This window comes from Aristolochia californica, unplaced genomic scaffold, assembly GCF_029961685.1.
Source record: "Aristolochia californica isolate CCGP_79_NKW_82.1479 unplaced genomic scaffold, dmAriCali1.0.hap1 SCAF_11, whole genome shotgun sequence".
NCBI lineage: Eukaryota > Viridiplantae > Streptophyta > Magnoliopsida > Piperales > Aristolochiaceae > Aristolochia > Aristolochia californica.
In genome coordinates, this window is record NW_027181782.1 from 6,263,366 (window position 1) to 6,286,150 (window position 22,785).

The following is a 22,785-nucleotide window of genomic DNA, read 5'->3' on the forward strand; positions in this document are numbered from 1 at the left end:
CTGCGATTGGCCAAGGGTTTCCATGGCAATGGCGGACAGACCCGGGAGCCCACTCGCGCTACACTTATAGGCTATAGCAACGTATAAAAATAAAAGGCAAGGAAACTGGGGAAGCTGTACATCACAGCTGTCAAGTAAAAATTGCGAACGTGGTAGAACTTCTTCACGGCTTCACCCAATTTTGAGGACGTGGCAGGTTTACCGAGAGGATTCCTTAGGTGAAGTTACTTCGTTTGAAACTTTGAATGAGTAGGCGTGATTATGGGACTTGGCCGTCTGTTTTAAGGAATCATTAGTGGTTAGATATCTCGGATCATTTATAGAAAGCTTCGACACGGTGAATTAATTTGTTTATGGCACGGTCCCAGCAGTTTCTAAAACAGGCTCCTTGGTCGTGGTTCACCTCCGGGTACAATGTCCCTAAGCTTAATTACTCCATTAAATGCTCCCCACTCCATTTCTCTCTCTTTTCCCTTTCCTTCTTTTTACCAATGCCGTAAGACTCGGACTCAACCATCCTACTGGGGCCTCTCAAGTGTAAGTACATAACCAATACAATCCGAATAGACTAGTCGATTATGGTGTGGAAAGCCAAGTCTTAACACAGACCACAAACACTAACACCCACCCCACCAAATGCAAATGCAAAGTCCTCACGCCAAACATGCGAACGCGGGACGTGGGACAAACCTACTCTAATACCATGTCAATTATTCTATACAAGTTCAGAACACTCATTCGGTTTCTTTAGAAACCCTTTACAGAACGATTGAAGAAAAAGAGAAAATGACAAATATACCCTTAGATAAGAAAAAGACAAAAATGCCCTATCTACATAAACTTATTTACATTAACACCCCCCCTCAAAGTTATGACGGGGCAAGTAACATAAGTTTGCCTATGATATGATGAAAACGAGAAGTTGTATGCAATTTTGTGAAGACATCAACAAGTTGAGATGTGGAGGAAACATGAGGCAAGGTGAGAGAGCCTTGTAAGTAGTGATGTGGTACAAAGTGACAATCGATCTCAATATGCTTCGTACGCTCATGAAAAACTGGATTCTTGGCAATTCGAATGGTACTTTGATTATCACAAAACATAGTAGTGGCAGACAGTTGAGGGAAGCCAAGTTCTTCAAGCAATCAACGAAACCAAATTAACTCAGTAGCAGGGGTTGCCATAGCCCGATATTCTGCCTCGACAGAAGAGCGAGAGACAACTGATTGTTTCTTACTCTTCTAAGCCACCAAAGAATTACCAAGGAAGATACAATACCGAATAGTAGATTTTTGATCTGTCGGATCACCAGCCCAATCAACATCAGAATAACCGATGAGAATCAAATCAGAGTCGGAAGACAAAAGTAAACCATGATGCAAAGTGCCACGTAAGTAACGTAAGATACGGAGAATGGTCATCCAATGTGCGGTACGTGGAGCGGAAGAAAACTGACTAACCACATGAACAGCATAGGTAATGTCAGGACGTGTTTCCATCAAGTAAACAAGTGAACCCACCTGCTTTGATACCATTAAGACTTGGCTTTCTGCACCTTAATTGACTAGTCTTTTCAGGTTGTATTAGTTAGGTACTAACATGGTATCAGAGCAGATTGGTCCCGTGTTCGAGTCCCGCTCCCACCAAATTTGTCCCGGGTTTTTTCGGTAAAATTGTCCACGGGTTTTTCACGTGCGGGGGAGTGTTGGAATATTTGTTTGTATCGACCGGGCCAGTCCTTGTATAAGATCCGTGGGGTTGCTTTCCTAACAGGTTCGAGCCTTTTAGCGCACTGGTTTCAACACCAAGGGGTTCTTCGCAATTCTTTTATCTAGTTGTTTTATCCCATACGTAGTTTCTATAACACATGCATCCTCTAATAGCTCTTTTCTTATGTGGCAATCACCGATTCATTGTTGTAGTATTGTGCCACTTTCCCTTTCAGTTAAGTAGGCTCTCTTGCTGAGAATAAGGTTGTAAGTGGATTGAGTTAATCTATAGGTTCCCAGGTAGAAATTATATGTGATCCTATGGCAAATGGTACCAAAGCTTTGTTGGAGGATTCGACTGCTCGGGACTCCTAGACTATCTCCAACCAACGAGCAAATGCATTATAGCAGATTTACCACTTCATTTCTTTTTGTTAATCATAGAGCATCGATAGCAGCGTTGAACGGTCTTCAGCAAGGAAGTTATTGAAGAACGGATATGGAAGAGTATTATATGACTCTCACAATATAAATTTGTTGCAGTACATGAGCACTACACCCTTGCCCTTTGAGCTAAGTAGGATCTCTTGCTGAGAATAAGAATGCAAGTGGATTGAGTTCTTCTATAGGTTCCGCATAGAAATTTTAAGTGATCCTGTGCCAAACAGTACAAAAACTCTACTGGAGGACTCAGCCGCTTAGGACTCCTAGATTATCTGCAACCAACGAGCATAGGCATTGTAGTATATTTACCACTTCCTTTATTGTTTTTTTGTGAATCATAGAGCATTGATAGCAGCATTGAATAGTCTTGAGCAAGGGAGTCCTCCATGTTGATGTTTGACACTTAATTTTTTTGTCAAATTTCTAGCCAATGGTATATTACCTAGTGATTTTATGGTCAATTTGTTTTATCAAATCCCTTTGCTTGATAAATTAATTTTTTATACTTGTAAGATTTTATCATTAAGGTCTCCCCTTCTTGGTGTCAAACAAAAGGAAAGAAAGAAAGAAAGAAAGAAAGAAAAATTATTCAATTTTTTTGTTAGTCTTCTAAAAATTAGAGAAATTTAGTTGGCTATTAAACCTCCAGTACTTCTTCACTTTTTAATTTTTCTTTTTATCACTTCGAAACAATACCTACAAACCCACCACCTCAAAGTAAAAGAGTCTCCCAAATATCCAACATAACCAAGTCTTTTTATTCACCCAAGTGGTTTTCTTTTTCTGAACCACCTTCAAAATAGTGAGAAGTCTCTATTCCATGCCCTAAAATTGGGCTCTTTCATGCCTTTGAAATTGAGTAGCATTCATTCAAACTATTACTTTTTTCTTACTTGTGTTTAAAGTTTTGTCTTTTGGCTAAGATAGATTTTTCTTCTCTCGTATTTCTTTTATCCAAGTTGGGTGTCTCTGTCTTTTTTTATTCCCAGATTGAGGGAGAGAAGTAGGAGAAGAAGTATAGAGAAAGATGTAATTGTGGTATTTGATATAACTTACAATGAAGAATTCTACTATGTTGTTTTAAAATTATTTTTATATGACCAATGAAGAACATATAAGTAAGAGGAGGATGAAAGATGAAAACTTTGCATCTTTGTAGAATTTTGCAACCCAAAGTGTTAAAAAAGAAGCCCAAGAATTTTTTCTTTGAAAATTGAAGTCAGTAACTCTAGCTTGAGTGAGAGTATGGAAGAGGCAAGTGTAAAAGAGTCTTATATGACTCCCATAGCAAAGGAGTCTAGCAAAAGGAGGTATTTTAGTTTTATCAATTCTTTGCTCTACTTTTTATTAGGAATTCTTTTATGGGTATACATGGGACATGGGCAGTTCACTTTCATTCTAATTATATATGTTCTCTTTATTGAAGAACATGTATGGAAGAGTCTCACATGATCTCATAGCAAGAAGTCATCATAGATAGAATTATTATGGAAGGAGGTCTCATAGAAGAGTTTTAGTTTAAAGGTATTTCAATTATATTAGTCTTCTATTTTTATTTAGTTGTTCAATTATTTTTGGACTTATCTTTTAGTGTTTAACTTTGGGTGTAACTAGGATAAGAATAGTTTAATTGTAATTATATTCTATTTATTTTTTCTATTATAAATAGAGGTGTTGAATTTGTGGAAAAGTGAAATACTTCATTGACATCAATAACTTGTTGTAATCAGAGTACATGAACCTCTATTTACAATAGAGGAAGGTAGTAGAGTCCAATTACAATAAAACTACCCTTGTCCCAATTACGCCCAAACTCTAACATTTAAAGATAAGTCCTAACATAATTAAATAACTCAATATAGATAAAAGACAAACATAACTCAAACTAAAACTCGTCTTTGATGTGACCATAAGATAAGATACTTTTGTGAGTCCTTCTTGATCTTCCAATTGATGTGATAAGGATGTCAGCTCATGGTAATCATTGTGGGTCCTACTTCTTATGGGCTTGGGCCCATCTTGTGGGCCTTCCTTGGTCGTGTGGGCTTGAGCTTATCTTCCAACACTCCCCCTCAAGCTGGGGTGAGAGAACAACATGAAATCCCAGCTTGCTGCAAATGATGTATAGAATATTTTTGTATAAAATGACACATCTTCCAATATGCCTTCATCTTCCAACATTCCCCCTCACGCTGTTGCATCCTTCCATGAGGCCCTACTGGCATAATATAAGTGAGAGTAAAAATCACTCCTAGCGCTAAGCCATTGCTTCATATTCCAGTCCTAATGTTGGATGTAGGTCACACTCTGTCTTCTATCAGTAGTGTGTCTATTGGCATTGCTCTGAAGTGTCCACCACCATGTCCCTCCACAGAACAATGACTCTCAAGTGGTAGGAGTCATAAAAGCCATTACATGGGGTGGTGGTGGTGGTGGTGTCCCTCCACAGGACAATGACTCTCAAGTGGTAGGAGGGGGGGTGTGATTGGGATGGGGGGAGGAAAGATATCATAGATGTAATAATAAGTTTTTCCGTCATGGTTCCCCAACAGTATGTGTGTATATATATATATATATATATATATATATATATATATATATATATATTAATTTATTTATTTTTTACTGGGCCCATCATGGTTTCCCAACCGTGATATTTTTTTGACTGGGTAAAATAAATGATGATATGAGGCCACCTCTTCTTCAATAATAATGTCCCCAAAGAGACATAATAGCAGCAGCTGTATATAACACGACCATCTTCCAACACATATAACACAAACCAAATAATAAACTTTATAAAAGAACTCATGAAATAATCCGATATAAAAATTTCTTCTTAGATGCACAAACTTCATCTTTTGTGCTCCCTCTTTCTTGAATATTTTGGTCACATAAACTTATTCACAACATAAGAAATAAAATACCTCTTTCTTCTACTTCTTCTACTCCTCCCCCTCAAGCTGGGAGGTAATGGCAGTGATCCCAGTTTGAACCAAATATAATAGATGTAGCAATAAGCCCAAATAACAGAGATGTATAAATAAGCCCTCAAACCAGGGAGAACTGAGATATTTTTCTGATATATCAACTCAAAAAGTGACACAAAACAATGGGCATAAATTCGGATTTTTCAATACAACAGAATACTAGCATGACCTTTGATTCTTCCAATGCGAATATATCATTACATATATATCAGATTGACATAATTTTTTCTTTTTATTAAACTAGACTTAAATAAATTTCATAAAAGTATAACATCACTTCATAAAATATAATTATAAGAAGATAAATAATCTGATCTATTTCTGTCTCAGTCATTTGGCCAAACTACGTACAGTTTCTCTTTTTTTTCCAGAATGACCATTGACTCTTCCAAGATCAATATCTCCTTATAAAAAAATCATACCAAGAATTGGATGAATAGGTAAGAAAATATACTTACATATCTTTCTTTTGATATATGATTATCCATATAAAATCTCTTTATTGATAGCATAAAGTACCTCAAAAGTTGAGGCTTTCTGCTGCCTCTCAAACCTCTTTTTGAATCTGACCTTTGCTGCTTCAAATATCAATTTATCTTTGTAGGTAAATCAGATAAAAAATTGGTTGAATAGGTAAAAAAATAAACTTACAGATGTTTCTTTTTATATATATTTCTCCATATAAAGTTTAGTTCTAGATAGCTAATAATACCTCGGAATCTGAAGATTTATGCTACTGCTCGAACCTTTTGGCAATCTGACCTTTGCTAATTCAAATATCGATATCTCTCTGTAGATAACTCTGATTGGAACAAATCATTTTTATTTGGAAAGTAGACTCCAATATTTTTTTGTCAATATATATTTCGTAATATGAAAAAATCCTTATAAAGGTAAAAAAAACGCAAATAAAACTACAGGTATAGGGACAAAAAAAAATAACTACGAACCTAGGGTGTAGAGAAAAGGATCACATTACCTCCGTGAGTTGACCAAGTCAACTCATAGAACCTGCTCTGATACCATGTTGAATTTATGGAAAAGTAAAATACTTCATTGACATCAATAACTTGTTGTAATCAGAGTACATGAACCTCTATTTACAATAGAGGAAGGTAGTAGAGTCCAATTACAATAAAACTACCCTTGTCCCAATTACACCCACTCTAACACTCAAAGATAAGTCCTAACATAATTAAATAACTCCTAACATAATTAAATAACTCAATATAGATAAAACACAAACATAACTCAAACTAAAACTCTTCTTTGATGTGACCATAAGATAAGATACTTTTGTGAGTCCTTCTTGATCTTCCAACTGAAGTGATAAGGATGTCAACTCATGGTAATCATTGTGGTCCCACTTCTTATGGGCTTGAGCCCATCTTGTGGGCCTTCCTTGGTCGTGTGGCCCATCTTATAATAATCTTAGATATATGGACCTTCCTTGGTCGTGTGGGCTTGAGCTTATCTTCGAACAAGAGGTTCATGTACTCAAATTACATCAAGTAAGTTTTTCTTTTCTAGAAATTCAACATGGTATAAGAGCAGGTTTTGTGAGTTAACTTATTCAACCCAAAAAGATAATATGATCCTTTTCTGGGTTATCATATCAAGTAGTTTTTGGTTTTGTGAGCCCAATAAACTTATTCTCAGCAAGTTTATTAACGTTCTTAAAAGGATACCCAAATAAACTTAAGGGTTCTAACTTGGTACCCATGAAAAAAACATCAACAAGGTTTAGTAACAATCCACAGGTTTATTATTCTCTGTAGTAGCTATTCTAACAACCAGAAGGAAAGGATTCCCTTTCGACTCCTTGGACGAAGATGCTTTGAACTGCTCGTCCACTAAAGAGTGATTTGAATCTTTCTCCTCTCATTGGGTAACGAGATATAAACATAAAGATGACTGGGTAAGTGGAGTCAGCAAAGGCTTCATGCCTCCTGCAAAGACAAAAAGGCTTGCAACGCACGATTTTATCTTAGATAAAGAGAACATGGGACTGACCATTACTCTGTTAGTTTGGTTGAAATAAATCAGTAGAAAAGTGAAATCTGATTCAATCGTCTCATAACAAATTTTTTTTAGGTTCTGCAACATCAATGTTGGGTGAGCTTTGGAAGCTCGAGATGCTATAGGAGGAGAGGAAACGTGAATGGCTCTGCTTGAAAGAAGAAGAAAAGAGAACTCTGTTTCAATCAATTTCATAAAAAATTGTTGTTAGGTTCAGCAGCATTAGTGTTGGGTGAACTTTGGAAGCTCGAGCTGCTAACGAAGGAGAGGAAGCGTGAATGGCTCTGGTTGAAAGAAGAAAAAAAGAGAACTTTGTTTCAATCAGCCTCATAACAAATTGTTGTTAGGTTCAGCAGCATCAGTGTTGGGTGAACTTTGGAAGCTCGAGACACCATCGGAGGAGAAGAAGAGTGAATGGTATGTAGGATTACTTTAATGAATTTCGAAACCATATATGAAATTCATAAACCGAAATTGTACCTCCTGACATGGCATCCACTTCCAGCTAACAGAGCTTCTCGTCTATCATCTTCAGCGAATAGAATGTCTCATCTATCGCAGAGGCTCGTTGATGGCAACATTCAGGCATACCTCTGCTAGACTAGACCCCCTTTTATAGCCTCTTCTCCATCAAAGGAGAGCACCAAATCGACGGAAAATCGTAAGGTTGTAACCGAGAACCACCATCAATGGAAAACACCAACCAATGATGACGGGTCAGAGAAAACGATGGGTTACTTATGATTAAAGAAATCGAACCGTCATCTTCTCTAACTCGTGCGCATACTTAATATGTATCATTGATTATTGATACTATAATATCCTTATACTCAAGCAAAGAAGATTAAATTACATGAATCATGGCAGTAAGTCCTTTAGAGCAAGTATTACCTTCCACATATTACAATGTAACTGTCTCCTTTGAATGAGAACCTTATGTGGCATATTTTTTTATGAATGAACTTTCATAATACTAATTCGGGATCATCTTATATCGTCATGCTCTAAACTTTATGTTTACAGCCAAATAAGAGAAGACACAAATGAACTTAATAGAGTTTTTCATTGACAAAATTGTGATACAAACATAAAGGGAATCTCAATTAAAAAAATTACTTAATAGAATTGAGTCCCATATGTTCAACATGTCCCTTATAAATAGTAGGTGGTAGACCTTTTGTGAATAGATCAACAATCATTAATCCGGTGCTGATGTGTTCCACATCCACCTTGTTTGCTTTAACATGTTCTCGAATAGCTAAAAACTTTATGTCAATATGCTTACTACGACTTCCACTCTTATTATTATTGGCCAAAAAAACTGATGCATAATTGTTGCAACAAATCCTTAATGGCTTAGAAATAGTGTCAACAATTTTAAGCCCTGAAATAAAACTCCTCAACCATATAGCCTGTGATGACGCTTCAAAACATGCTACAAACTCTGCTTCTGTGGTAGAATTAGCAGTCAAAGATTATTTTGCACTTCTCCAAGAAATGGCCCCTCCAGCTAATAAGGAGACGTATCCCGATGTCGACTTTCTCAAATCAAGGCAGCCATCAAAATCAGAGTCTGAATATCCAATCACTTCCAGATGTTCAGATCATGTATACATAAGATTTTAGTCTTTAGTCCCCTGAAGGCATCGCATTACTTTCTTTTCAGCTTTCCAATGGTCCAAACCGGGATTACTTTGATATTTGCCCAACATTCCCACTGCATATGCTCTGTCAGGTCTTGTACAAACTTGAGCATACATTAAACTCCCAACTGCGAAAGCATATGGAATATTTTTCATTTGTTCCCTCTCTAAATTATTTCGTGGACCTTGTTCCAAACTTAATTTGTCACCTTTGACAATAGGTGCAACACCAGATGAGCAATTATTCATACGATATCTTTCTAGAATTTTGTTGATATAGGCTTCTTGAGATAATCCTAATGTCCCTTGGGATCTGTCTCTATCAATCTTTATGCCTATGACATAAGCAACTTCACCCATATCCTTCATATCAAATTTCATCAAGACAAATCATTTGACCTCATGAAGTAATCTTAAATCTCTTGAAGCAAGTAGAATATCAACTACATATAGGACTATGAAAATTATTTTTCTCCCATTGACCTTATGGTATATACATTAATCCATGATATTCTCTGTAAAACCAAATGAAGAAATAACATCATAAAATTTTAAATACCACTGATGGGAGACTTGTTTTAGTCCATATATAGATTTCTTAAGTCTACAAACAGGGTGATCATTCCCCTTTGAAATGAAACCTTCAGGTTGTTTCATGCAAACCACTTCTTCTAGGTCTCTATTGAGGAAAGTCATTTTCACACCCATTTGATGTAACTCCATATCATAATGAGCTACTAATGTCATGATTATCTGTAATGAATCCTTCTTTGAAACAGGAGAGAAGGTTTCATGATAATCAATTCCTTCTTGTTGAGTAAATCCTTTGACTACAAGTCTTGCCTTATATCTTTCAGTATTGCCTAAAGAGTTTATTTTGGTTTTAAAAACCCATTTACAACCGACGGCCTTCCCCCTTTAGACAATTCAAAAAGATCCCGGACTTGATTTTTAGCTATTGAATCTAACTCTTCCTTCATGGCATCATTCCATAATGTGGATTTTTGTCCACTCATGGCATGTGAAAACATAATAGAATCATCTTCAGCACAAATGTCCATATCAAAGTCTTGAAAGTACACCATATTTTGAAGAGATTGTAGGTTTTCTAACTCTTGAAGATCTTCTTAATAGTACTTTAACATTTTCAAGTTGAGAATGTTGAGTAACCTGATCTAGAGGAGTATCCTCATGATGAGATGGTTCTTCAAATATTGGTTGTACTTAAGTAATTGAATCCTGATGATTATCATGAACAACAACCAATTTATGCCAAGTTGTAGAAGGGGGTGGAATACTTGTATGCTCCTCAAAAACTAAGTTTCGAGGTTGGTTACTCCCACTAATCTCATCGTTCTCAAGGAACCTTGCATTCTTAGATTAGACAATTCTTGTCGAACGAGATGGACAATAAAATCTATATCCCTTAGAATTTTTTGCATAGCCAATGAAATAGCCAATGACATGTCCACTGACTATTCTAAAAACTAACTTTGTCTCATGTGGATTGTAAAGCCGAACTTCAACTGGACAATCCCAAACATGTACATGCCTTAAACTAGGTTTCCAACATTTCCATAACTCGAATGGCGTTTTATGAACCGCCTTGATTGGAACCTATTGAGTACATAGACTATAGTTTTGAGAGTGTCACTCCACAAAGACAATGGGAGATTGGATTTACTAATCATACTCCTCACCATGTCCATTAATGTTCGATTTCTTCTTTCAACCACACCATTTTGAGACGGTGAGACAGGCATTGTGTATTGTGACACAATACCTTGTTCCTTAAGAAACCTTGCAAAAGGACCAAGCAATTGTCCTCTTTCAGTGTACCTTCCATAATATTCACCACCTCTATTTGACCTCACAATTTTTGTTTGTTTGTTAATTGTTTCTCTACTTCTGATTTATAGACCTTAAAAGCATCTAGTGCTTCACTTCTATCATAAAGCAGATAGAGATACATACATCGTGTATGGTCATCAATAAAGGTAATGAAATTCTTCTGACCATTGAAACATGCATCATAAGGACCTAAAATATCAGTGTGTATGATTTCTAAGACATTAGAAGTCCTCTTGGCACCTTTCCATTACTTGTTGGTTTGCTTTCCTTTAATGCAATCCACACATGCACTAAAATTAGTAAAATCAAGAGCCTCAAGGACTCCATCATTAACTAATCCTTTAATTCTATCAATGGAGATATGACCTAATTTCCTATTCCACAACATGGAGGATTTCTTATTTATAACACTTCTCTTAATGCCAACATTAATACCATGCACAGTAGTAAGATTGCAATAAAATGTAGGGTTTAAAATAAGTTTGAACAATCCTTCTTCCAAAATCCCATTTCCAAAAAGAAAATGGTCTTTATACAAATGAAGGGAATTTCCAAGGAAATTAAAACTGAATCCAAAGGGTAAAAGTTTGGAAACTGAGATAAGGTTTCTAGAAAAAGATGGAGCATAAAATGTCCTTTCAAGGTCTAAGACAAAACCAATATTTAGGACAAGTCTGAAAGCTCCAACCGCCTCTACATGTGAATCCATCTTGTTTCCTAAAACCAATATTTAGGACAAGTCTGAAAGCTCCAACCGCCTCTACATGTGAACCCATCTTGTTTCCTGAATAGATGGAGCAATCACATGGCGTCGGTTTTCATTGGTTCAAGAAACTTTGCATGGTGTTAGCAACATGGATTGTAGTACAGGAATCAATCCACCGATTGTTATAAGAAGCATGAGTCATATTAGATTCAAAACACACTAAGGATATGAGATTACCTTTGTTTTCAAGCCAATGCTTGAACTTGGAACAGGTTTTCTTGATATGTCATTTCTTCTTGTAGAAGAAACATTTGACATCGCCCATAGATTCTTTATTAAGAGGCGTTTTTCCCTTCCCTTTCTACTCAATATAATTTTCTCCATTTAAGGGAACAATAGAGGAATCAAAGGTTGGGACAAATAAAGTTTGAAGAGCTGCAAAAAAAAGATAACAAGCTTACTAAACATGTAATGAAACCAATTTTTTGAATACTTACTCATGTAATCGAAACAAATAAATTAGCGTGTCATTATAATCTTTCTTGTGGGCTTAGATTATAACACATAAGCGATTTATGTCTCTTTATGATGGGACCTAGAAATTTGTTTGTAAATAAATATTCTAAGCCTGTGGGCAACTAGAATTTTTTTTAAAAAATATTTTTGTCCCATCCTAATTGATCACTTAAATATAATATTTACCCTGTGGGGTTAAATTATTATATCTCCATGTTGAATTACAATTTTTTTTATATCATTAACTTTATGTGACTAAACTTTATGTCACTAGACATTTTCATAATTAAGAATGTTGTGGCAAATACTCAATTATTCAAATGTATACCATAAATATGACATAAAAATAATTGACTAAAATGAATGTCAATTAATAATCCTTATATTTAGGTCAACATAAAATATGCATAAAAAACTAAAGTATGCATAAAACCTAAATAAATTTTGCACAATTATTGAAATTGCATAAAGAGAGATTACTACAATTTTAATATATATTTTATGTATATCCAACGATAGGACAAAAATCTAGATAGCATAATGGTCACAAGGGCTTAACTTGTGTCCATCGCACAGGTTCGAATCCCCACAGATGCAAGATTTTTATTCTGCTGCCGAGTTGGCTCGGCCAGCTCGCGGATGGGTCGGGTCAGCCAGTTGGAACAGGCGATTCAACCTGTCCGCACCACGACTCAGCCCATCCGAGTCAACCTAATCATTAAAGTCCGAGTCACGTCAACTCGTCCGACTCGTCTTATCTAGACCGATCTTGTGCAACAGGTACAAGTTGACTCAGTCAAGTCAACTTGTTATTTAAATGAAACTTTCTTACCTAAGTTTCAATTTTTTTATTTACATGCGCTAGAGGTTGTCTTCAACCTCCAGCCACATGCAAAGAGGACTCTTAGCATCCACAGGCGGCACTTTGCCCAATGTCGCCTCCCATCGGACTTTGGTGGTCGTTGTCTGACGGCGACATCGATCGACGCACAGCGCCGAGCGAGATGCCGGTTGGCTCCACAGTGCCGGCGCTCGCAGCGTACGCAGAGAGCTCCTCTCCACGGAAATGACTCCATATCAGAGAGGGGATCTCTTATACCACAGGTAGGATTACTTTAATGAATTTTGAAACCATATATGAAATTCATAAACTGAAATCGTACCTCTTGACATGGCGTCAACTTCTGGCCAACAGAGCTTCTCAACTATCGTCTTCGGTGAACAGAATGTCTCGTCTATCGCAGAGGCTCATCGATGGCAACATTCAGGCATACCTTTGCTAGACTAGACCCCCTTTTATAGCCTCCTCTCCATCAAAGGAGACCACCAAACCAATGGGAAACTGTAAGGTTGTAACCGGTGACCACCATCAATGGAAAAGACCAACCGATGATGACAGGTCAGAGAAGACGACGGGTCACTTATGGTTAGAGAAATCGAACCGTTTAACATGGAACTGGTTGAAAGAAGAAGAAAAGATAACTCTGTTTCAATCAGTCTCATAACAAATTGTCGTTAGGTTTTGCAGCATCAGTGTTGGGTGAACTTTGGAAGCTCGAGACGCTGCCGGAGGAGAGAAAGTGTGAATGGTGCCAAGAGATCGACTAGTTGCTTTCTCCTACTTACATGGAGGAACTAGTTCCAGCCCAGCTCCCCAGAGATTGGTCTTGACATGAGAAATAAAATGCTTTACCCTAATCTATCTAGCATGTACTTGACCGATTAAATGTTGGTTGGATGTGCAACATGACGTCGAAGACGCTTTCCGATATATGTATCAATGGGTAGAGAGTAAACCAGAAGCCATTGGGTTTTTTACATGAATCCAACCCTTTTCTTAACTAGTATCCATTAAGGTGATTAACAGGTTAGATTGCATAATCGATGGATTAGGGTACAACACTTTGTATCTGTTGGAAGATATGAAGTAATTAGGGTGGCACTGATGTAGATCGTGTACGTTTTTTGTCTCTTATTCACTCGGTGAAGGGTATACTTATAATATTGATACTTTTGATACCTATAAATATAACTCAAGGGGGAGGGTTTGGAAAAAGTCCATAAGCCTATTCTTCCTCCTCTTTTCTCCAAATTCGTCATTCTTCTTCTTCTCCTTTAAAACTTTTTCTCCACAACTCTTCTTCTTCTCACCCCTTACTCGTCTTCTAACATGATTATACATTATGAAGTCTTAAGTTTCAACAATATCTCACGAACCCATTACAATAAAATGGGTACATGAACTGTTTTAAAGCAAAAGGTTGGGCTATCTGAATGCAGGTTGGACATCACCATGTTTGCCTTTGTAACTTGTTTTTCTGCTTGAGCTGATAACATCTCTTATCTTGCTGCCCCATGGATCTTCTCATTGTTTTTAAGATTATTTAACATGGAGAAGAAGGATTAAAAGTTTTGGAATTCAGAAAAATAGGCTAAGGGTGGTACGAGTTTCCAATTTTGGTTTGGAGCCCCTTAGTTTAGGAAACTTGATAAAACTGAGGAAGATGGTGCCTTTCTCTCTTGGATGTTGTTTCTTGATTCACTTTAAGAGGTTCTTAATTAGCTTACAAGAGGATTTTTTACTTTCCCAAGAACTGGTCTTTCCTTTTCTGGTTTCCTTGGTTCCACACCAGTGCTCATTCGTTGGCTTGCTCAAGAAGGAAAAGTCATATTAACAAGTTGATAGTGCTCTTATTTTGAAGGGAAAGTTGGTTAAAGATGGATCTTAGCTGAGGACACGTGAGAAAATTGATATTGTAGCTGGATTATCTACCTTCTATGGGCTGTTTTTGCCTAAAAAATGTTTATTGCAGCATCCTGTTGTGAAGCAATACGTGGTGGTGTTTTCTTTTACATTGGTTGAGTAAAAAAAAATTCTCCATTGCAGAAGAACACTTTTCAAGTATGTTTGGTAAAACTGATTTACTCAATATCATTACTGTTCCACTTAAAGGTTTATCAAATTACTTGAGTTGGTCACAATATGTTAAGAGGTTTTTCATTACTCGAGACTTGTTTGACCACTTGAATAAGCCTCCTCAAATTGTTGGTGAAGAAGAGGTTATTTATAAAAGAAATTATTTTAAAGAGGATACTCTTGTCATTAGCTCATTGATTAACAATATGAAAGAAAAAATGGAAAATAATGTAGTCCATCTTGAAACTACAAAACTTGTTTGGGATACTTGGGCCAAACTTTGTTTTGGTGCTAATAGTCTACAAAAGTTATATGATGAGAATTTGCATGATCACTTTACCAAGTTTAGAGGCATTACGCAAGAGTGAAAACTTGTTCAACCTTATTCCATTGACATTGTAATTCAAAAAAAAACAACGAGAAGCATTGGTGGCCGCCATTTGCCTTGCAAATATGAAACCGTATCTTGAAGTAGCTAAGACTCAAATTCTTAGCTCTACAGCCTTGCCCTTATTTGATGACATATGTGCCATCATGCTTCGTATCCCCGATACTTCTTCAATCACTTCTTCAAATATACTATCAGCTTTGTATTCCCATAATAGAGGAAGCAATGAAAATAATAGAGGAAGAGGAGATATGGTAGAGGTGGCAGACTTAGTCAAGGGTCTCAAAGGACAAACAATCCAAATTTGGATATGCCCTTGTTGTGGAGAGCTTAATCACCTTGTTAATACATGCGGAAAAATATATGGAAAACCAAAGTGGCTTACTGCTAACCAAGCTTCCACTACAACTAAGAATGAAAGGAATATTGAAACTAAAAAAGGCAAAAAAATCCTTTACTAATGAGGATTTTGAGTTACTTCATATACTCAAAGCTATGTTCCAAACCCCTCGACCACAACATCAACATCACCTTCTACTACTATTGCAACCACTATTACAGGTATGTTCTCTACTGCATCTCACTCTCCATCTCCTTGGATCATTGACTCAGGAGCCTCAGAGCATCTAATTGGTAATGTTAAACTCTTGAGTTTTTTTTCTCTCCTTATACAAAAGAGAAGTTTGTATCCATAGCTTACAGATCTCAAACCAAAGTACATGGGATGGGATCCACCTTTGCTTCACTTTCTTTTCCTTTAGATGATGTCTTGTTTGTTCTCCATTCCCATTAAAGTTTCATTGCTATATAATTTTTTTCCTATTCATTGTACCTTCCAAGTTCTGTAGACGAAACAAATGATTGGTAGAGACCATGAGAAAGGGGGTCTTTACTTCTTGGATGCACTAGCAGTCATTGGCACGACAAGTTCAAAAGCAGAGGCTCTTCAATACCCTAATAGATTGAGACATCCCTCACTTCAATCCATCCAAACATTATTTCCTTCACTCGAATTTGCATCTAATTTACTATGCAAAGTGTGTTTCTTAAGTAAACACCATATGAATCCGCACTCTCCTCAATATGAAATTAAGGGTGTTGCCCCATTCTCTTTAATTCACAATGAAGTGCGGGGACAACTCAATGTCTCAAATATTTCTCAGTCCAAATATTTTATTATTTTTGTTGATGACTATACTAGAGTGACATGGTTAATTTTTATGAAACATAGGTATGAAGTTTTACCTATTTTTAAATCCTTTCATTTTATGATCTTTGCTCAATTTGGTTCACAATTGAAAGTGCTTCAATTTGACAATGCTAAAGAATATATGTCCAGTGAGTTCTATAGTTTTTGTAGTGAGCATGTCATTATTCATCAATCACTACATCCCTACACTCCACAAAAAAATGGAGCAGCTGAGAGGAAAAATAGACACTTAGTTAAAGTTGCTAGGGCTATACTACAACACATGGATGTGTCTCGTTTTTATAGGAAAAATATGGTTCTCACAACATGTCTTCTTATTAATCGGTTGCCTTCTTTAGTCCTTCACAAGAAGACACCATACTCTATGTTGTTTCCAGATGATGATATTTTTCCTCTTCCCTTAAAAGTCTTTGGGTGTACTTGCTTTGTTCATGATACGCTTAACTCAAAATAGTAAGTTGACATCTCATTATGTTAAGTATATTTCAGACTCATAAAGGTTATGTATGTTACAACCCCCAATTGAAATGGTTATTTGTATCAGGAGATGTGACCTTTCTAGAGCAACAACCTTCCTACCTCTTAGGTACTACTCCACCTAGATTCTCATCCTTTGCAGAGTTCCCAAGCCTATGGTAACATTGGACAATCTCATAAGAACCAACATAGCCATTACTATTCATCCCCTTAACACATTGACCGATCCTCCTCCTACAGATTCTACAAATTCTCTAGAGGTAAGTTCCTCTTCTGCTTCACCAATTATGTTCCACCCGCTCTATGATACCAGACTTATTGCTCTTAGAAAATAACCACAGTCTTGTGCCCAACCATCTACAATTCATTTCATATCTAATTTTTTTTTCCAGTCATTGGTTGTCTCCCAGTTGTTGCACATATTTTACTTCTCTTTCTTCTACCCTCTTCCTAGGTCATTTTAGTGGGGCTCTCAAACATCCAAGGTGGAAAGCAACAATGGAAGAAGAGATGGCACCACTATATGAAAATCAGACTTATTTACTAGTCATGCTACCCCTACACGTGGGTGACACTTTAACATAGTTTATACATATTTTAATTTATTTGGTGGCACCACTTTTGTCTTTTGGTACACAGTGGACTCAATTATTCACCATTTATATGTCAAGTTCGTATCATAATTGAAATTGGAGAAGTGGTTTGAGAGTAATAATTTATTTATCGTATTGATGACTAAAAATTATTTGGTAAGTTTGAGAGATATTGGAGTACAATTAAGATATTCAAGGTCATTATTCTTTTATTTCATCCTCATCATAAGATCCACTCTTTTAAATATTTGTTTCCAAGAATTATGGTGATGAAGTAGGATTTCAAATTCTTGAAGCTACAACTTTTATAGAGGATCTTCGTAAAGAATATGCAGTTTGAAGCAAATTGGATTTATATGGTCTAGTAAGAGGTTCTACTTATACAAAGCAAGTTGATGTTGGATTAACACAAAGTTATCATCTAGGAAGAAGAAGGTTAGAATTTAATAAATATATTAATAATATATCTTCAGAACATTTGTAAATTCAGATCTAGATATGTCTTAGACCACATGGCTTTATATGATCCGATAAGTATATCATAATAATGAAACTACAATTGACATACCTATTGTATAATGAGTCTTACTGCTTAAGATTTTTGGTTGTACTAGTTTCTATTGTTGTATCTATGGTTGCAGAAGAGGTAGTGTACAAATTAGCATAGCTTTTTTAAGTTGCAAGAGATTGTAAAAGTATTTATGAATGCACAAGATCGGCTAAGATGTAGAATGGAAGGCAATTTTTATTGGCCTTATTTTCACTCTTCCATATTCTTGTTTTCTAACTTCTTCCCTTTCCTTTTTCTCCATTCTCATCTCTTCTTCTTCTTCTTCTTCTTCTTCTTCTTCTTCTCTCTCTCTCTCTCTCTCTCTCTCTCTCTCTCTCTCTCTCTCTCTCTCTCTCTATATATATATATATATATATATATATATATATATTCTCTTTTTTTTCTTTTCTCTCACCCTTTTTTCAGCCAAGTATATTTGGATCAATAATATGGTGAATTCTTTTCATGCATCTATTGAATGTATTATCCAATCACCCCAATAATACCCTTTGTCTATTACTTTTTGTCATTTGAAACACTGGTAGTTTTTGAAATCTATATGATGAAATTCCAATTTTTCTCTTCCTTTTGTTGTCTATTTTGAAATACTTGAGTAGTTTTTTTGTGCAATGTTGAACCCTTCTACAAGATCAGCTTGAACAACATGAGTTTTACTCATCTTCCTTTTGTGATTATGTAGTGATTTAAATAGTCGTAAAGCCAAAAAGGTTGGAAAGGGAAACAAATAGGGATGGGAAAATTATGTCTTTGGGACCTAAAAATATGATATATATATATATATATATATAATAGGCATATTGGCCAATACACTCCCCCTATATTGCCCTACATCAACCAATATGCTTAATATTAGGTAGGAAAAAATTAATATTGTGTCGATAAACGCATTTTACATAATACATGTTGATGATGAGTCCATCCCTACATAATATAAATATGATTTGATAAAAATGTATTATTCTTAAAATTGAAGCTCCTTTTGAAAACAATTCCGATAAAATTGCGACCTTCTTTTTTTCCTTTAAGGGTTCAAATTATTTTAATATTAATTTTTAAAAATAAATAAACTTTGTAAAACATTTCATTTCACAACTCTAATATGTGTATATTGTGATTTTGCTAGAAACTGCAAATTCAATCTTTATCAAAGGTTTAAAGAAAGAATTATCTATTATTTCCAAATTATCAAATATCTATGTATATTTCATTTCCTAGTTAAAATGTCAATATCTAAGATTACCAATATGAATATTTATAAAAATATTAAATAATTTAAAAATATAAATATTGAATTTTTGGGAAAGAGAATATTTCACTGACTTGTTTTAATGTGAGTACAATGAGGTTCTATTTATAATAGAGGAAACAAGTAGAATCCAATTACAATTAAACTACCCTTATTCAAGTTACACCCAAAGTTAAATACTAAAATATGAGTCCTAGAATAATTGAATAATTGAACATAAATAGAAGACTAACATAACTAAAACACTTTCAAATAAACTCTTTTGTGAAACTTCCTCTTGTGAGACTCCTCTTAGACTCCACCATATGAATTTTGGCTCTTGTGAGACTTTTTATTGTGAGAGTCACATAAGACTCTTTCGCACTTGTTCCTCAACACTCCTCCTCAAGTTGGAGTTTATTTATTCAGTTTGAAATGAAAAAAATTCTTGGTCTTCAATCTTGACCTTCAATCTACTTTGGTTAAATTTTTTTCAAAGATGTAAAATCTTTATTTGTCGTTCTCCCCATTTCTTGAATATTTTGGTCACATAAAAATTAGCACAATATGTGAAACAAAATACCTCTTTCTTGTACTTCTTCTTCGACTTCTCCCCCTCAAGCTAGGGATAAAAAAGATAGAGACTCAACCTGGATAAAACATAATATAGGAGAAGAAAATCACTCATATCCATGTGATAAAGCTCCATACACCAATTAAAATTGTCATAGTCTGAAAAACACTCTGCTCAATTTTAAAGGCAGAAAGATGGCCCAACTTCAAGGCACAACAAAGAGACTACTCACTTTTAAGGGTAGCTCAAACACAAATCACCACTTGGGTGAAGAATAAAATATTTGACTCGAGGTGGATGTTGGGCACACTCCCATATTTTTTAGGTATTGGGTCTAGGTATTGCTCTGAAGTGATGAAAATAGAAGATGATAAGCTAAAAAAATACTAGAAGAAAATGACTTTAACAAGAAGGAGGTGACTATGCAACTCTCATACTTCCAAAATAATCCAGAATGTGACTTTTCTTTTTGAAAAACTAGGGGAGACTATAATTGTAGAACTTAATAAATTTGACCAAGTATAACTTTTATTAGGTAACCAAAAATTTTTGGTGTTGGCGATGTGGAAGATACACATCCAAGTAACAAAAGCACAAAACTTTAAAGCAAAATCGAAGCAAGATATTGCATTCCTTAAATGAGCACATCATAAATTTAATAAGTCAAACAAAATATCTTTGGTTAGAAGATAAATTTGGCTAAAAAACTAAGACTCTAGGAAAAAAGAAAACTCAATTTATGTCAATGCATGAAGAAACAATAGGATATAAAAAAGAAAAAATGAGAGATTTTCATTAGAATTGACTTTTGGTACTTCTGATATCGATATCTCTCAAAATATAGCTTAGAATCATAACTGGTTTGTTGGTTGAGAAACTGGACTAAAGGAGCTTTAATTGGATACCCAATTTGACATAAAAAGATTTGTTCTTGAATGTGTTAAAACCACTTGATTTACTTAATTCTGTAGAATAACTGTGCTCGACTTCAATGAGAATATCTCTTTCCATATATATTTGATTGATATGAACGTTGACCCTTCTGAAACTAGAATATAATATCTTTCATTAAAGTATAATATTTATTTATAAAATATACTTATTTTTTAGAGAAAGAATCTGATATATTGTGGATGCTACAATCTTACCGAACTGAGTACTCTTTCTTCTTTAGCCAGCATGACTATTGACTATTCCGATATTGATATCTCTTTATAGAAAACTCAGATTAAGAATTTTTTAATTGGTTAAAAATATACTTATAGATCTTTCTTTTGACATTTAATTCTCCATATAAAGTTTTATTCTTGATGGCATAAAACGTCTAAAAAAATTGAAGCTTCCTGTTACTACTCAAACCTCTCTTGTTGTCTAACCTTTACTGCTTCAAATATTGATTTCTTTTTGTAAAAACCCCGATCACCAAAATTAATTTTACGTTGGAAAGTAGACCAAAAGATCTTCCCGTCAATATATAACTTGTAATCAGAAACATTCAGTATAGAGGTGAGAACTCCAAAACAAAATATGTACTATAACATGAAAGAAAGAAAAAAGATATAACACAAACCTAAACTACCAGATATGATATATAAAAAAAGGATGACATTATCTCTGTGGATTCACTGTGTCAACTCACAAAACTAACTCTGATATCATGTTGAATTTTTGAGAAAGAAAAATACTTCACTGACTTGTTGTAATTTGAGTACAATAGTGTCTTTTTATAATATAAGAAACAAATAAAATCCAATTACAATTAAACTACCATTTTTCCAATTACACCCAAAGTTAAACACTAAAACATAAGTCCTAAAATAATGAACAACTAAACATAAAATATAAGACTAACACAACTAAAAAACCTTCAAATAAACTCTTCTATGAGACTTTCTCTTGTGAGACTCCTCTTAGACTCCACCATATTAATTTTAGTTCTTGTGAAACTTCTTGTTGTGAGAGTCACGTAAGACTCTCTTTCATACTTGTTCTTCAATAATAAAAGAATTTATAATATAAGATAGCAGTATCATAAGATTTTTTTTAACTCATAATTTTTTTTGTATTGAAATTTCAAAAACACAAAAAATGAGTTTATTGAAATACTCTTTGCCATGTGTTGATTTTGCCCTATTAGACAATGTCAGCTGAAGAAGGCCAAACCCTCCCCCCTTCGTGCTTCTTATCGGCCGTCAACTCTCCGACTTCGTCGATGCGCTCTGCTACAAATTCCATCTACTCAAACCTGGGGAATCCCCTTTGCCCTTCCACCAGTTTCTGAAGTCGGAGGCTCAGGCAGTTAGAGTCATCCTCTTCTTCGGGCGTAGCCCCGTCGACGCCTCCACCATAGCTACCCTTCCCTGCCTCCAGTGCATTGTACACACCTCCACCGGCGTCGAGCACATTGACCTGGACGCGTGTAAGCGCCGAGGAATCGTTGTTACCAACGCCGGTACCGTGTTCTCCGAAGATGCTGCCGATTACGCCGTAGGCTCGTTGATTGATGTTATGCGAAGAATCTCTGCAGCTGATCTATATGTGCGGCACGGTTTGTGGGGATTACAGGGGGAATACCCTCTTGGAAGCTCCAAGGTTAACTCTCTGTTTCTGCTCTCTTGTTTTACTTTTACTGTTTTTTTCTTGCAGAGCTCACTCGTGACCACACAAATGATTTGGATGAATTGTTAGGTTAGGTGCTGTTAGTGCACTCTGATGGAATCCCAAAAGGAGTGAAATTTGGGCAATTACCATTGATTGTAGCATTGGAGATTATAAAAGTAAATATTTTGTTTAAATATTTTATTTGTTAAATTCAGTTATTTTAATTTTTTATTTTTTATTAATTTATGCAAATCTAAAATCTATCTTATTTTATTAATAAAAAAGTTAGATAAAACCATCTTATAAAAGTTAAATATATCAAAGTATTTTTATATAATTAAATACCCTATT

At 35.3% G+C, this 22,785-nt stretch overlaps 1 protein-coding gene across 1 annotated transcript; it reads left to right on the forward strand.

Annotated features, from left to right (window-relative positions):
* The first annotated feature begins 12,810 nt into the window (after positions 1–12,810).
* LOC137943535 (glyoxylate/hydroxypyruvate reductase HPR3-like) lies at positions 12,811–22,587 on the forward strand. Its single transcript, XM_068789027.1, has 2 exons — positions 12,811–12,917; positions 21,987–22,587. The coding sequence occupies exons 1-2, from the start codon at positions 12,811–12,813 to the stop codon at positions 22,519–22,521; spliced, it is 642 nt and encodes a 213-aa protein (XP_068645128.1). The 3' UTR covers positions 22,522–22,587.
* Positions 22,588–22,785: the final 198 nt, after the last annotated feature.